General features: G+C 40.5%; 1 protein-coding gene across 1 annotated transcript in view; it reads left to right on the top strand.

The window, feature by feature from the left end:
- rspo2 (R-spondin 2) overlaps positions 1-15,611 on the top strand; it is a 122,111-nt gene that overhangs the window by 57,955 nt on the left and 48,545 nt on the right. Inside the window, exons 4-5 of the mRNA XM_043688745.2 lie at positions 6,992-7,135; positions 8,190-8,378. Of these exons, the coding sequence (XP_043544680.1) occupies positions 6,992-7,135; positions 8,190-8,378 (333 nt within the window). The remainder of the gene's footprint in view (positions 1-6,991; positions 7,136-8,189; positions 8,379-15,611) is intronic.

The following is a 15,611-nucleotide window of genomic DNA, read 5'->3' as shown; positions in this document are numbered from 1 at the left end:
CTCATTGGGAACCTTGTTGAATGCCTTACTGAAGTCCATATAGATCACATCTACCACTCTGCCCTCTTAGTGTTTTGAAGAAGTAACACAGTCAAGTTTGTGAGACATGATTTTCCACGCACAAAGCCATGTTGACTATCCCTAATCAGTGCTTGCCTTTCCAAATACATGTACATCCTGTCCCTCAGGATTCCCTCCAACAACTTGTCCATCACTGATGACATCAGGCTCACTCATCTATAATTCCCTGGCTTGTCCTTTTACCTCCATTCTTAAATAGTGGTACCATGTTAGCTAACCTCCAGTCTTCCAGCACCTCACCTGTGATTGTCGACAATATAAATATCTCAAAGGGCCCAGTAATCACTTCCCTAGTTCTGAGTTCTAGGGTACACTTGATTAGGTCTTGGGTATTTATCTACCTTTTATGCATTTCAAGACATCCAGCACTACCACCTTTTTAATGTGGGCATTTTTCAAGACGTCACCCTCTATTTCCCTACATTCTATCTTCCAAGTCCTTTTTTCCACAGTAAACACTGATGCAAAATACTTGTTTAGTATCTTCCCCATCTCCTGCGGCTCCACACAAAGGCTGTCTTGTGTGAGGGGCTTTTTTTGAGGGGCTTTTTTTTGTCCTTAGTTACTCTTTTGTCCTTAATGTATTTGTAAAAACCCTTTGGATTCTCCTTAATTCTGTTCGCCAAAGCTACCTCATGTCTCCTTTTTGCCCACCTGATTTCTCTCTCAAGTATACTCATCCTGCCTTTTTATACTCTTCACTCACTATATCCTGTCCTGTCTATATCTGACATATGCTTCCACCTTTTTTCTACACCAAACCCTCAATTTCTTTCATCATTCAGCATCCCCTACACCTACCAGCCTTTCCTTTTCACCCTAACAGGAATATACTGTCTCTTATCTCATTTTCTGAAGGCTTCCGTCTTTCCAAAGCTGTAACATTTTGCCTGTGAACATCTGCACCCAATCAGCTTTGAAATTTCTTGCCTAATACTGTCAAAATTAGCCTTTGTCCAATCTTGAACTTCAACTTTTAGATCTGGTCTATCCTTTTCCATCAGTATTCTAAAACTAATAGAATTATGGTTCTCTTACAAATTTGTTTCTCCATTTCCCTCTGACTATTAGGGGGTCTACAATACACCCCCAACTACGTGATCATCCCTTTCTTATTTCTCAGTTCCACCCAAGTGACTTCCCTGGATGTATTGCCAGGAATATCCACCCTCCGTACAGCAGTAATGCTATCCCTTATCAAAAATGCCACTTACCCCCCCCTCCCCTCTTTCCTCCCCCCCCCCCCCCCCTCCCCCTTTCTCTCTTGCCCCCATTTCTCTCCTTCCTGGAACATTAAGCTGCCAGTCCTTTCCATCCCTGAGCCATGTTTCTGTAATTGCTATGATATCCCAGTCCCACTTTCCTAACCATGCCCTGAGTTCATCTGCCTTCCCTGTTAGGCCCCTTGCATTGAAATAAATGCAGTTTAATTAATCAGTCCTACCTTGTTCTCTGCTTTATCTCTGCCTGCCCTGGCTGTTTGACTCACTTTTCTTTTCTCAACTGTACCAGTCTGATCTCTTTCCTCACTGTCTCCCTGGGACCCCCCCACCTTACTAGTTTAAATCCTCCTGAGCAGCTCTAGCACATCTCCCTGTCTGTATATTAGTCCCCTTCCAATTCAGGTGCAATCCATCCTTCTTGTACAGGTCACTTCTATCCCAGAAGCAATTCCAATGATCCAAAAATGTGAACCCTTCTCCCATGCACCTGCTCCTCAGCCATGCATTCATCTGCTCTGTACCCCTATTCCTACCCTCATTAGCTCAGAACCAGGAGTAATCCAGATATTATTACCCTCACGGACCTCCTTTGTAAATTCCTGCCTAACTTTCTATATTTTTCCCTTCAGAATCTCATCCTTTTCCCATCCTATGTCCCTACCCTCATCCTTCCATTGGCTCCAATGTATACAATGACCTCCTGATGGTCCCTTTTTTTTATTATTCCCCCTTTTGAGAACATTCTGCACCCTCTCTGAGATATCTTTGATCCTGATACCAGGGAGGCAACACACCAGTCTGATTTCTTTTGCTGCTGGCCACAGAAATGTCTGTCTCTGCCTCAGATTAGAGAGTCCCTTAACATAATCAATTGTTTGGAACCTGACGTACTCCTTATTACATTAGAGCCTGTCTTGAAACCAGAAACTTGGCTGCTCGTGCTACATTCCCCTGTGAATCCATCACCCCCTACATTTTCCAAAACCGTGTACTTGCTTGAAATGGGGATAGCCATTGAAGATTTCTGCACTACCTATGTCCCTCTCTACCTTTCCTGGAGTTGACCCATCTATGTGACTGTATCTGTGACTTTTCTCCCTTCCCACAACTGCCACCCATTATATCTCCTTGTAAATTCCTCATTGCCTCTAACTGTCGCTCCAACCAATCCATTCTATCTGATAAGATTTGCAACCAACAGCATTTATTGCAGATATAATCTCTCTAAACTCCCACATCTGACAAGAACAGATCACTCTACTAAAGGCCTTTTTTTTTCTGCTTCCTCCAATCTACAGACTCAGAAAATAGTGCCATCGTATTCCTCTACGAAACACTGCTCCAGGTTAACTTAATACTTATGGCTTAAGAGACATATCTCAATACAACATATAATCAAGAAAGAACCCACTCACTATTGTAGATTTATAGCAAGGCTCTACTTCAAATTATTCACTTTGTTTCTGTGCTGTGACCTCTCCCAAACCGGTTCCTCCAAGATCAGTTGTGATTTTCGCTGTTTAAATTTTCCGAGATACACACTGATATCCAGCAATACACGAATTCAAACAGCAAAGGCAGTAACTGCGTCTGCTGTGTCAGTTCGTAGAGAGGCTCTCCCACTTTCCCACACAGACCGTGTGCTGCCTATTGTTGTCCTTCTCCCTTTTTAAAGGTGCTGTTGTTTTGACTTGTTTTCCTCCGGTTCCAAAACAATTGCAACAGCATATAAAATAGTAATTGCTGTTCCTGGAATTCGAGGAAATCCTCTCCAGCACCTAAAGGAGCAGGCTGTTACAGCCAGACATTTTCCCATCCTCACTCTTGGATTACCCAGAATCCTACCAGTTTTGTGTGTGTGGCTCTCAGTTCATTGCATTTAACAGAGCATTCCTGGATGTGACCTGATTTAACGATTGAGCTTTTTCTTTTTTTTTAAACAAAAAGGTCTGGATGGTGGTAATCTGAAATGAAAATAAAGTTCTGGAGAAATTCAGCAGAACTGACAGCATCAGTGGAGACAGAAACCATGTTAGTGTTTTGCATCTGATGTGATTCTTCACATTGGATACATTTTAACTTTGTTTCTCTGTCCACAAATGCTGTCAGACTTGCTGAGTTTTTCCACAATTTTGTTTTTATTAAGTAAATAAGCTACCATGTGACTTAGAGTCATACGGCATGGAAACAGATCCTTCAGTTCAATTTATCCATGCTGACCAGACATTCCAATCTGACCTAGTCCCATTTGCCAGCATTTAGCCCACATCTGTCATGTCCCCAGCCAGGTGCCTTTTTAAATGTTATAATCATACCAGCCTCCGCCATTACTTATGGCAGCTCCCTCCATACATGCACCACCCTCTGCATGAAAACATTACCTCTTGGGTCTTTTTAAAATCTTTCCATTCTCAACTTAAACCTATGCCATCTTGTTTTGAACTCTCTCATCCTTATCTCTTCACTCTGTCCATGCCCCTCATGATTTTATAAACCTCTATAAGGTCACCCCCCAACCTTCAATATTCCAGGGGAAAAAACCTCAGCCAATTCAGCTTCTCTTGAGCTGAATGCCTCCAGTCCTTAAAATAGTCTTAATCTTTTCTGTACTCTCAAGTTTAACAATGTCCTTCACACAGAAGGGCAATCAGAATTATTCACCGTATTCTCAAAGTGGCCTCACCATTGTCCTGTACAGCTACAATATGATTTATCAGACAAAATTCAGCACAAAAACAAGACCGCTCATCACTTCTTTGTTATTCAGTGTCTTTTCACTTGTTCTCATTGACTTGCTTCATGTGCTCTCATGACTTGCAAACAATGTTTTTCCCATCTGAAATCCATTGCACTATTTCCATTCTAAGCACACATCACCTTTTGCCGATTCCTTAGTTTCTGTACTTTCTGAATTTTGCACTCTATCACTGTTGTCAACAACACCTACAAGCATTTAAAATGTGCCCCAAATGTCATCACTAGGAGCTTTATAAAGAAGATTAGTCAATTAAGGAATTGGTGTGGAGTGCAGGAAGGACACCCTGGGGCAGATGATCAAACAACACTTAGTTTTTAAAAAAAAAAAAATTGCCAGAAGAGAACTTTCTCAGTGGACTTACAAACTTTGAAATTTGGGCAGTGTGAACTCTTGAACACTGACGACTGAAGCCAGAATGCTAATATAATTGTAGGGGGGAAAAGTGTCAATAAAGGCTTAGGAAATGGATAGATATAGTTAATGATCCTACCGACCATAGGAGATTGGGAATGTGAGGAGAGACAATAGCAATTAGTGTCAGAGATATAGTATGGGAACAGACCTCTGGTCCAACTCGTCCATGCTGACAAAATATCCTAAATCTATCTAGTCCCATTTGCCAGCGCTTGGCTCATATCCCTCTTAAACCCTTCCTGTTCATATATGCTTCCAGATGTCTATTAAATGTTGTAATTGTACCAGCATCCACCTTTCTCTGGCGGCTGATTCCACATGCGTTAAAAAGTTACCTCTTAGGTCTCTTTTATTATTTTTCCCCTCTTATCCTAAACCTATGTCCTCTAGTTATGGACTCCACCACCTCAGGGAAAAGACTTTGCCTATTTACCCTATCCATGCTCTTCGTGATTTTATAAACCGCAATAAGGCCTTTGACGCTCTGGGGAAAATAGCCTCAGCCTACTCAGCCTCTACCTGTAGCTCAAACCTTCTAACCCTGGCAGCATCCTTGTAAATCTTTTCTGAACCCTTTCAAGTTTCCCAACCTATGTCCTGTAGCAAGCAGACTAGAATTGAATGCAATCTTCCAAAAATGGCCCAACCAATGTTCTATACAGCTGCAACATGACCACCTAACTTCAACACTATGTTCTGCCCAGTAGTGTAGGGGAAGAAACTAGCTCTTTCAGAAGCAGGTGGATCTTTACTGCATTTTTACGAAAATCCAGTTACCAAGAATAGAACTGGAGATGAGAGATCAGTGTAAGTCAGAAATGTGAGTTCCCTTCTGCATAAGAGTAAGAAACAGCAGACCATCTCCTGGAGATAACTGTGTTCAAATTGTACTCCAGTTATCATCTTGCATGACAAAAAGATAAGTTTGCATCGGGGCCCATGCAAGTTCCCGTAGTGATTTCTTTCAGTTTGGAGCATTTTAGTAGAATGAGTTTTTCTAGATGACTAATCCAGCCAGGTGGAGGAGACACTGTGGGTCATTGTTGAGTTTTTTGGGGAGTGCTTGAGAGGTTGTGCCAAGAATGGTATGTGCTGAATAAGATGATAGAACTGGAATTTCTGAAATTGTTAGAAATTGTAGATGGGTTGATTGTGATTAGCCTTCCTGGATGTGCTGTTTTAGATGGGCAGTGGCTGTTTTTAAAGCGACCAGATTGGGACTGACCAATATCTATCTTGGGCTGGAGGTAACCACAAAATGAAAAGTGAGGTTGAAATTGGCTCCAATTAAAATAAGCAGCAGCAGTCCAGAACATGCTCAAGAAGCTTTCAGCAGTAAATCACTCCGTCTGCCAAAGGAGGTTTTGTTGTGATCTCTGCTACATGTCCCATTCTGAATCATCAAGGCATTACCCATCTGGTAACCTGATTGCCCAACTGGGAACCAGTGTCTTTATGATTTAGAAGAAATATCTCCACCTTTTTTTATGGCCAAACATTTCATCAGGTACCTGTCCTATTATCTCCATCTTCCCATGTCAATTGACAATGCTCCTGTGATACAGCTTGGACTTAATTTCCATATTTGAAGGTTTTTTTTAAAAATACAAATACCTGAATAGGGAAATGACTTCTCAAAAACTAAATACCAAGCTGCTGCTATTTTGTTGGTCATGGTAGTAAAAATTGCAATCTTCCCGAGAATATGTTTAATGTAATGTAGCAGCAAGCTCTTCAACTCCTTTTGCAGAATGAATCATTTTTTTTGATTTGCAACATGTAGGAGGTGTTTTAAAAAATTCTCAAGGTCAGGTTCGTAGGAGAGTAGTCTGACACAGAACAAACGACCAAGAGGCGAGTCTGCTAGAATATGAGCATTTTATTCCCTGCAGCGTCGCCACAACCAGGTCTCATACTTACAACGGGTCTGGCTTATACTCACTCTACATGTTACCGGAACTGGGAGCCGTCAGTTCTCGTAGAGCGGTTGCCAACAACCCACGCTCGGCGGTTAAACGTAACCCCGGAGCAGACTCCCCGAACTGGAGACTTTTCCAGCTGATATACTCTTTTCCAGATATAAACATTCATGTGAACAGCAGAGCAAGGCTAAAAAACACATTCCATTCTGGTTACATACAGATAAGAAGATTCACACGGGGAGGTGTGTAATAAGATTCACACGGGACTAAGCAACACCTCCATTCCGGTTAGATTCACACATGTATTGGGACATAATTTTAACCCTTTCACCACATTCCACTGCTTGGCCCAATACATGTGTTACATTATGATTCACACATGTGTTGGGACATAATTTTACACCACAGGAGGTGACAGCTGACTGCAGCTGCTTCCCAAACTCGTACTTGGTGAAACTTTTCAGAGAGGTGTTTTTGACAAAGAAACCTACATAATTATGAAAACTAACAACATTTCTCTGAAATTTGAACTTCTGTATTGTACTAGCCCGTTTCTAAAGACACCTTTTTTTTTCTTTTTTTATTATTTATAGGATGTAAAATAGATAACTGTGATACATGTTTCAGCAAAGACTTTTGTACAAAGTGCAAAGCTGGTTTTTACTTGCACAAAGGCCGCTGTTTTGAAGAATGCCCTGAAGGGTTTGTACTACTGCAAGATCACATGGAATGCGTTGGTAAGTAATTTCATACAACACCCCTTACACAAGGAGTGGTGAACATTTTGAGCAATTGGTTCTGCTTAAGATTTATTAATATCTCGTGCCCAGTTTAATAAATTGAGTTGTGTTTTCTTGCAATTTGTGTTAGAGTGACTGTGTGTGTGTGTGTGTGTGTGTGTGTGTGTGTGTCTGGCTTCTCTATCTGGAAATTAGTGCGTACAGTCGTGCGACATGCAGTTTTTTTGCCTGAAACTGCCAGCAATGACAAATTTGTACACACAAATTTGTTGGAAAATTTTTTTCAACCAGCACAATGGACATCTGGAACAAATCCATTTTGAAAATGTGTTGAGCTGCTGAAGAGAAACAAAATATATAGTTCAGTTTTGACAGCTCCAGTTGACTCTTAACATTGACAATTTCTTAGGGAAGAGAATTCCAGAGTTTCACAGCTCCTTGTCTGAAGTGCTTCCTGACTTCACTCCTGAAATGGTTTGTTCAAATTATGTACCTTGTTTACTTACCCCAAAAACCTTTTACTAACTTCACAGATCCAATAATCACTTCAGACATGTCAATTGAATCAAATCTTGATTTTTCTAAACTTGAATGCAAGCCAAGTTTATGAAAACTCCAAATTTATGTGACAGCAATGTTTCTGGTGAACCTATGTTGCACACACTCCAAGGCCAAATGCTGTTAGAGCTTTATTAATGTGGAAGGGCTGAACACCAGATTCTAGACTGGGTCTGACCAATCTGCCCTGCAACTGAAAGAACCCTTGTGCACTTTCTTTTTGAATTCCATTATATTAGATAAAAAATGTCAATTACTTTGAACTTGCTGCAAATATGTACCTTCTCTGAAGTTCATTCTTTAAAATTTTATACTTTGTGATTCTTCAAGGCTAAAATGAGAAGGTTGCATGCTTCATTCTCCTCCTGTCAGACAAGCAGTGCAGAAACGGTCATGACCTTATCTAATAGAGAAAGTGGTTGTTCAATTGTTTTATATACAGTTGTATTTCCTTTGACTGCATCAATCACATCTTGTTTGTGTTTATGTTCAGATGGTTGTGACGTAGGACCATGGAGCAACTGGGGAACATGTATAAAAAACAACAAAACATGTGGCTACAAATGGGGGCTAGAAACCAGGACACGTCAAATTGTGAAAAAGCCAGCGAAGGACACTATCCCTTGTCCAACTATTGCAGAATCCAGGAGATGTAAAATGGCAAAAAGGCATTGTCCAGGAGGTAAGGTATTCCCTGAAAACCTAAAGTGCACTATCATATTTGCATTTTTTTTTTTTGCAAGTCTGGCAGTAAATGGTAAGAATGATTTGCAATTAATAAATGACTTTAAAATATAAAAGAAATTCTGCGTTGTGATTTTTGCAGTAACCTAATGCCATAATATAAAATGTGCTCGTCCCTTTATATGGTTGGTTGGACAACTGGTTTGCAATGCAGGTTGATGCTAACAGTGTGAATTTAGTTCCTGCACTGGCTGAGGTGACCAGGAAGGAATCTCCCTCAAAATGTCTCCTCACCTTGGTGTGGTAACCCCTAGTTTAAATCATTGCCAATCACTGAGAGAACGCAGTGGTGATTTTTTTTCTTTTTCTCTTTGTATTTTAAAAAAAAATTTCTCATGGTTTCTCTCCTGTATTTTCCTTTTGTAGGTTTAGAATATGGAGTGTGGGAGTTAGGTGAAGCAATTGATAATAGCTGAGTGATTGGTGACTTTAATTCTGGGCAGCTTTCAGCTCGAACATCAATCAATTTTGCTCTTGTTCATGTCATTAGCTCCAATCTGGACAGACTTGATTTATTGGAAACTATTTACTATGAGCTGTTTGGATTGAAATCAAATCGTGCAAAATATTCTTCCTAGAATGCTGTAACCATATGGCTTCTACCATGAGGTACGTTCACGATGGAGCGACATCTTAAATTCACTTCAACGAAGGCTTTCTGTTAAACCTGCATTGTACGCATGAAACGTGGTGTCAGAAGTGATAGTGAAGTGAGGGTTGCTGAGCTGTAAGAAAGTTCAGCTATATGCAGAGCTACCACTCTTTCTATTTTAAAAAAAAAATCAAAGCAGCAAGCCATAGTTAAATCATTGGTTAAGAGAAAATGACTGCAACTTTTCCCCTACCAAATCCTATTCAAATAGTGGGAAATAAGAAGCAAAACTGGAATTTATTCAATGTACAATGGCTGAAATATTAAATAGCAATAGACTATTCAAACATAGAAATGTAGGAAGGTATAAATTAGGAGCGGGAGTAGCCCATTTGGTCCTTTCAACCCTGCTCTATCATTAATTATGATCATGGCTGATCACCCTAAATCAGCCTGTTTCCCCCATGATCTTTTTTTGATCCCTTTTTTAGTCCCAAGTGCTATATCCAAATCCTCCTTGAAATCATATAACGTCAATTACTCTGTGGTGATTTCACAGGCTCACCACTTTCTGGGTGAAGAAAGTTTTCCTTGTCTCAGTCCAAAATGGTTTACTTCATACTCTTAAGCAAGTGACCCCTATTTCTGATTCTGAATTTCCTCCATCCTTAGAAATATCTATCTGCCCTGTCTAATCCTGTTACAAATTTATAGGTTTCCATGAGATTTCCCTCCCTTCCCTGCACCCATCTCCCCTTTTATTCTCCTGAACTCCAGCAATACAACTCTAACTGCTTCAAACTCTCCTAATATGGCAGTCCTGTCACCACAGGAATCAATTTGGTAAACCTTCATTGCATTTGCTCTATATAAAGAGACTAAAACTGCACAATCTTTTCCAGGTATGGCCTTGCCAATACCCTGGGTAAGACACCACACTCCTGTGCTCGAGTCCTCACTATGACAGCCAACATAGCATTTGCCTTCTCCATGCTTACCTTTGACTGGTGTGCAAGGCGACCCAGGCCTCTTTGCACATTCTCCCCTCTTTCTCAATTTATTGCCTTTTAGGTAATAATCCACTTTTCTGTTTTTCCCACCAAAATGATTAATCTACATTTATACTAATGTCTTTGGGGAAGGAAGCTGCTGTCCTTATCTGGTCTGGCGTACATTGTGCCCACCCCAATGTGGTTGACACTTTATTGCCCACCCTTAGCGGACAATTAATACTGGCCTGGCCAGTGGTGCCCCGATCCTGTCAATTAACTTAAAAGAAAACTGCATCTGCCCACTCAGCAGTGGATCTAAATCATGCCGAAGCATCTCTGCATCCTCTCTCCCTCCCAACCAGCTTTGTCATCTGCAAATGGAGATAATATTTAGTTCCTTAAGCTAAGTCAGGAACGTATATTATGAAAGCTAGTTGTTGTGGTACTCCCGAGTCATTGCCTGCGTTAGGAAAAAGACCGGTTTTATTCCTACTGTTTCCTGTCTGCTAATCCGTCTTCTATCAATCTCAGTACATTACTCCCAATCCTATGCATTTTAATTAGTATGTTAAACTCTTATCTGGTACGTGGTTGAAAGTCCCAATAAGCCTCCTCTACTGGCTTCCCATCAGCAACTGAGTAAATCCTCGAGCATGATTTTCCTTTCATTAAATCCATGTTGACTCTACCTGATACAACCATGTTTCCCTCTTTCTCCCCCCACCCCCTTTTTCTCTGCCTCCCATTTTTAAACAAGAGATTACACTAGCTACCTTCCCATCTGTAGGAGCTGTTCAACCCCATCGAATCTGAATAATGATGGCCACCAATGCATGAATTGTTTTTGATGCCGCTTCCTTAAGTACTCTGGGATATGGATTATCAGACCCTGGAGACTTTATGGACCTTCAGTCCCACCAATTTCTCCAATACCATTTCTGTACCAATAACTTTTTTTTTTCTTCAATTTCTCCCCCTCTCTAAATCCTGTGTTCCTCAATATTTCTGGTATGTCATTGGTGTCCTCCCTTGGTGAAGACAGAACCAAAGTATGCATTTTGTAGGTCAGCCATTTCTTTGCTTCATTTATAAATTCCTCTGTTGCTGACTGCAAGGGGCCTACGGTTGTCCTCCAATTTTTGTTTCCCTCAAATATAAGAGGAACTCTGGATTGCTGTTTTAGTGACATTACCTCTACATCACTACTTCCTCTGCAACCAGAACAGTTACAAGTTGCCAAACCTTTATCATTGGGAAGAATCTTTTCTAAGAGATCTTTTCTCGATCTCTCTGGAAAGCAAAAATTAAACTGGCTTTGAACTCTCGATGTGAAGTTAGATTTTCAATTTTAGGGATCAAAGTGAAAGAGTCCATTGACCAAATGTAATGTCATTAACTGAGCTCATACAAACCTGTGAATTAGTACATTAACTCGATCATGCTTTAAATGTCAGGAATGTATTAGGCATTCAGCAGTGAGAGCACATCTACTGAGGACATGTTTGCTCTGGAGAGCATTTGACATGCACAGAAATGCTAAAATTTGCCAAACAATATCTCTAGCATGTTCATGGCAGAACAGACTTGCCTTAGTGTCTGTGATTTATGCTGAGAGGATCGCAGCATAACGTGGAAGTTGCAAATACTCTGGAGCACATCATGGAAAACAGAAGAAAGCATGTTAAGTGTACGAAAAGTAATGTTCTCACCGCAAGACAGTGAATTATTTTGACTATAAGAAAACACAACAAGCAGGTACATCTAGAGAAATGGGCTGAAGTTTCTGATGAATTGGTATATATCTTTGAATAGGTTGGTGCCATCAACTGTATAAGGGGCATGGTTGGCAATTGGCTGATCTCCTTCCACAGTTTACATTGTTGCAATGTAAAGTGTCTGATAGACACAGTACATCATGCAATGTCACAGACCTGAGTGAAGTGCCACATTCATCTTAACTTTACTCAAGGGCTTTATTTTTAAGGCTATATAATGATTGCATACTCCTGCTGAGAGGACCGTATACACTGCAAGCCCAGTGCGACAGTGTGAGTGAGGGTCTGGAGTTGCTGAACATAGATGGCAACTGAATGTCACTCAGCTGGAGCAAGTCCTAAAGATTGGAGTGGTAACCCTCCATGCAGCAGAGGAGTTTTGTAATATGTCACAGATTGACCATGAAACCGATCCAAAAGGAGTACAGCACTGTGTTAAAAGGGTTCAGATGTCTTCTGGGAGAATCTCACATCAAAGTAAATCAATTCCATGTCTGCTGAGCAAAGTTATTCACCAGGCTAGCCAGAAAGATAACCGAAAAACAGGAAGAGAAGGGAATTGTCCCGTCTCTCTGGGGTAGTGCACAGGAAATGAGTTCCACTATTTCCACAGTTGTCATAAAAAATTAAAGATATTATCAAAGGTGAATTGGAGACTTCATATACTATGTTTGTACACTCTGGTTAATAAAGTGCTGACCAGTTTTCTATGTTTAACCAGGATTATTATTATAAATGAATAGATTCTATGTACAGATTAACAACTATAACTTGTTGATGTACTGTTATAGTTAAAACTCTAACTTGCTTCTACAAATACTACCTACATGCAGACAAAATAGTGTTTCAGTGCAGGGATAAACTGGGGGGAACAATCTAATCCTGTTGTCTGCATTCATGAAAATGATCCTTTTGCTTGCAACGACATGTTGTTTAATTTCTCTTCCCCAGGTACTTTTACTTTGTTGCAAGAGGCACTGAGTGACTGGTTCAAACATTATAAAGTCTCTGACTTTTCTTAGTTACACAACTCACAACAACTGATGAGAAGGTTCCTTCAGTCTTCAGGTATCTTTACTGTTGAGGGACACGCCACTTCCCCTTCCACCGACCTAAAGGCTTCTGGCCACATTCACACCCTCCCTCCTCCAGAACCAATTAGTTGTTGGTAAGCAAATGACCTTTTACTTTCGTAGCTGGTCACAAATCTGATCAGCTGCATGTTGCTATCCACATCTCACCTTGTGCATCCTCTGTGTACCAGGCCTGTTAACAAAAGGCAGCAGGGAAACACCATTGACTTCAAGAATCTGAAAAAGCTCTGAGCAGAGATTTCAACTCCATGCAAACTGTTGACAAACTTTTGCTATAATTTGCAAATTCAAAATTCTAGCTCATCCAAGATGCAAATGATTAATACAGATGATAAATCGCTTTCTAACTACTTCCTGCATACCTTTCAGGGAATAATCGTTGCTCATGTGATTTGGCATTACCACTGCTCCAAAAGAATATCAACACAGACAACATAGTGATCTTTGTGGAGTAGAAGCAATAGTGGCAGATCTGCTGGTTCATGGATGTAGGGACACAATATTATTAACAATGGCATCATTCAATCCAATAATGTTACTGCTTAGCGAAGTGGTCTAGGAGAGCCTGAATCTAAAAAAAGGATTAAAGGTGCTCACACACAAATGAGCTATGTACTGACAACAATAGATGTTCACTTGCATCCTGAAAATGTGATGGCATATATCAATTTATCAGTTTCATCAACTATTTGGCATAAAAATGTCCAATTTGTCAATGTGCCATGAATCTGTACTCCAAATCATGGTTAAGCATGTGCAGGGGCATAGAATAAGAAACCGCATCAAAATCGAGCAACTGATTACTGCAGTGCCAGTATTGAACAGATGAACAGCCATTGACGACATGCCTGCCTACAATTACAAGACCAAAATAATTTCAGGACTGTTACAATGCATATACAAATAATGCTGGAATAGCAAACAGCTGATGCATGAGCGTAAATGTGTGTATATTTGTTAACTTGGGTAACACAATGGAAGTGATAGTGTATACAATTTTTTTTTATCATTTGCACGTGTTGTTTGAATTGCAATGCCATAATGTAAGCATTCCCTTCATGTTTGCCAAGCCATGTGAGGTGCTAGCATGAGGTGCACATACTGAAGTCAGATGCCTCTAGTTTGTCACCTTGCGATGGACATGCTATAGTGCTCGGCATACAATAGGAAATTCAGCTGTTTCTGGTAGTGGGCAACTCCTAAGCTGCTTGCTTCTCCAAAGACTGGTGTGTTGAGCAAGGTGGTTGATCAACATGCATGAGTGGCATTTGGAAGTACTGTTCTCCACTGTCTTACTGACTTCCAAGAGCAAGGACTCCTAACCATAGTTGAGAAGTTCACGTATTGGAAATTTTAAATGAAAGTTCACTCCTACATTACACCAACCTAGGGCCAGCTTTGAAATGTGCACACAAATTAATGTTGACGCAGGAGTTTTGAGAAGTAGGTTCTGAATGTCAGGTTATTGTGCATGAACCTTGGGAATAGGTGGAGAATGATGCAGGATATAAAATCAGTTATGGACTGTACGTGTTCCTGGAAGTGGGCCACGTTATATCAGGACAAACTTACTGAAAGCTCTCTTTGCTCCTAGCGCGCTCTCCTTTTTATGAAGGTGGTTTGATAAACTAGTACATGGAAAGATAAGTGACACACATGCATACAACTTCTGGAAACCCCAAAGTGCTTTACTTGGTTATAATGTAGGAAACCTTACAGCCAATTTACAACATGGCAACTCAACAGGAATTCATGTTGTCTGTGCTTTTAGTTTGAGGGATAAACATTGGCAAGACACTGGGAGAACACTCCTCCTCCACTAAATTTTTAACATCCACCTGAAGGCAGTGTCAGAGACTATCTCCAACAGTTTTGATTAGAAAGTGTCCTGGGATGTTTCCCTTAGTTAAAGAAGTTGCATAAATCCAAATACGTGCTGTTTCCTCAAAGTACTTTACCATTTCATTGTGCTCCAACTGTAGAAATGCCTTGGGTTCGTTTCTGCTCTTTTCTAATTCGGGAACTGATTACTTCTCTCAACTTCACAAACCTTGAAGCAGCCTCTTTGCTGCAATTGCTGGAACGCTGAGCAAGAGGCAACCTCTGATTATTGAATGTAAGAAGTATTTTGCATTTGTAAAGAGTTGCTCCAATCCTATAAACGGAGTTTAAAGTACCCGGCATCACTTCCCCAACCCCCTAAAATGATTTTAATAGTACCTCCCGAAGCACTTAAATTCCAAGTGCATTTTGAGACTATTCATGTCAATAACTACTTGCACTCTCCTACTCTATCGTTTGTCTTTGTACTCATGTGCAGCATACTTTTGCTCTCTCCCTTAGCACAGATCCTTTTCCATTCCTTTCCTTCCTCCCACACTGTAATATGTCCAGTGGTGAATATATGGCACTCCTCTTGATCACATCATGCCTTGCACCATTTGGAAATAATTTGAAATCATTTGTCGTCATTTTTGTGTAGTTAAAACAAGTGCCTGTTTTTCCGACCATTGGCAGTGGGGGTTTTCATTCTTTTCAAAACAAAACTCAGGTAGTTGTGATATTTGAGCTGGGTATACATGTAATAGATTGTGAATAGGCAAAACTGTCCTAGATCAATTTCAACATAAATGTGACATGATTAACTTTTGGATTCAAGAAGTCCCCGGGGTGGGGGAGTCCAGAACGAGAGAGCATAGGTTTAGAGTGAGAGGGGAA

Source organism: Chiloscyllium plagiosum, unplaced genomic scaffold (assembly GCF_037043375.1).
Source record: "Chiloscyllium plagiosum isolate Xiang-an unplaced genomic scaffold, Cpla_swu_hap1 HiC_scaffold_4, whole genome shotgun sequence".
Lineage (NCBI taxonomy): Eukaryota > Metazoa > Chordata > Chondrichthyes > Orectolobiformes > Hemiscylliidae > Chiloscyllium > Chiloscyllium plagiosum.
The sequence above is the reverse complement of the archived record's forward strand: the minus strand, read 5'-3'. Positions and strand labels throughout refer to the sequence as shown.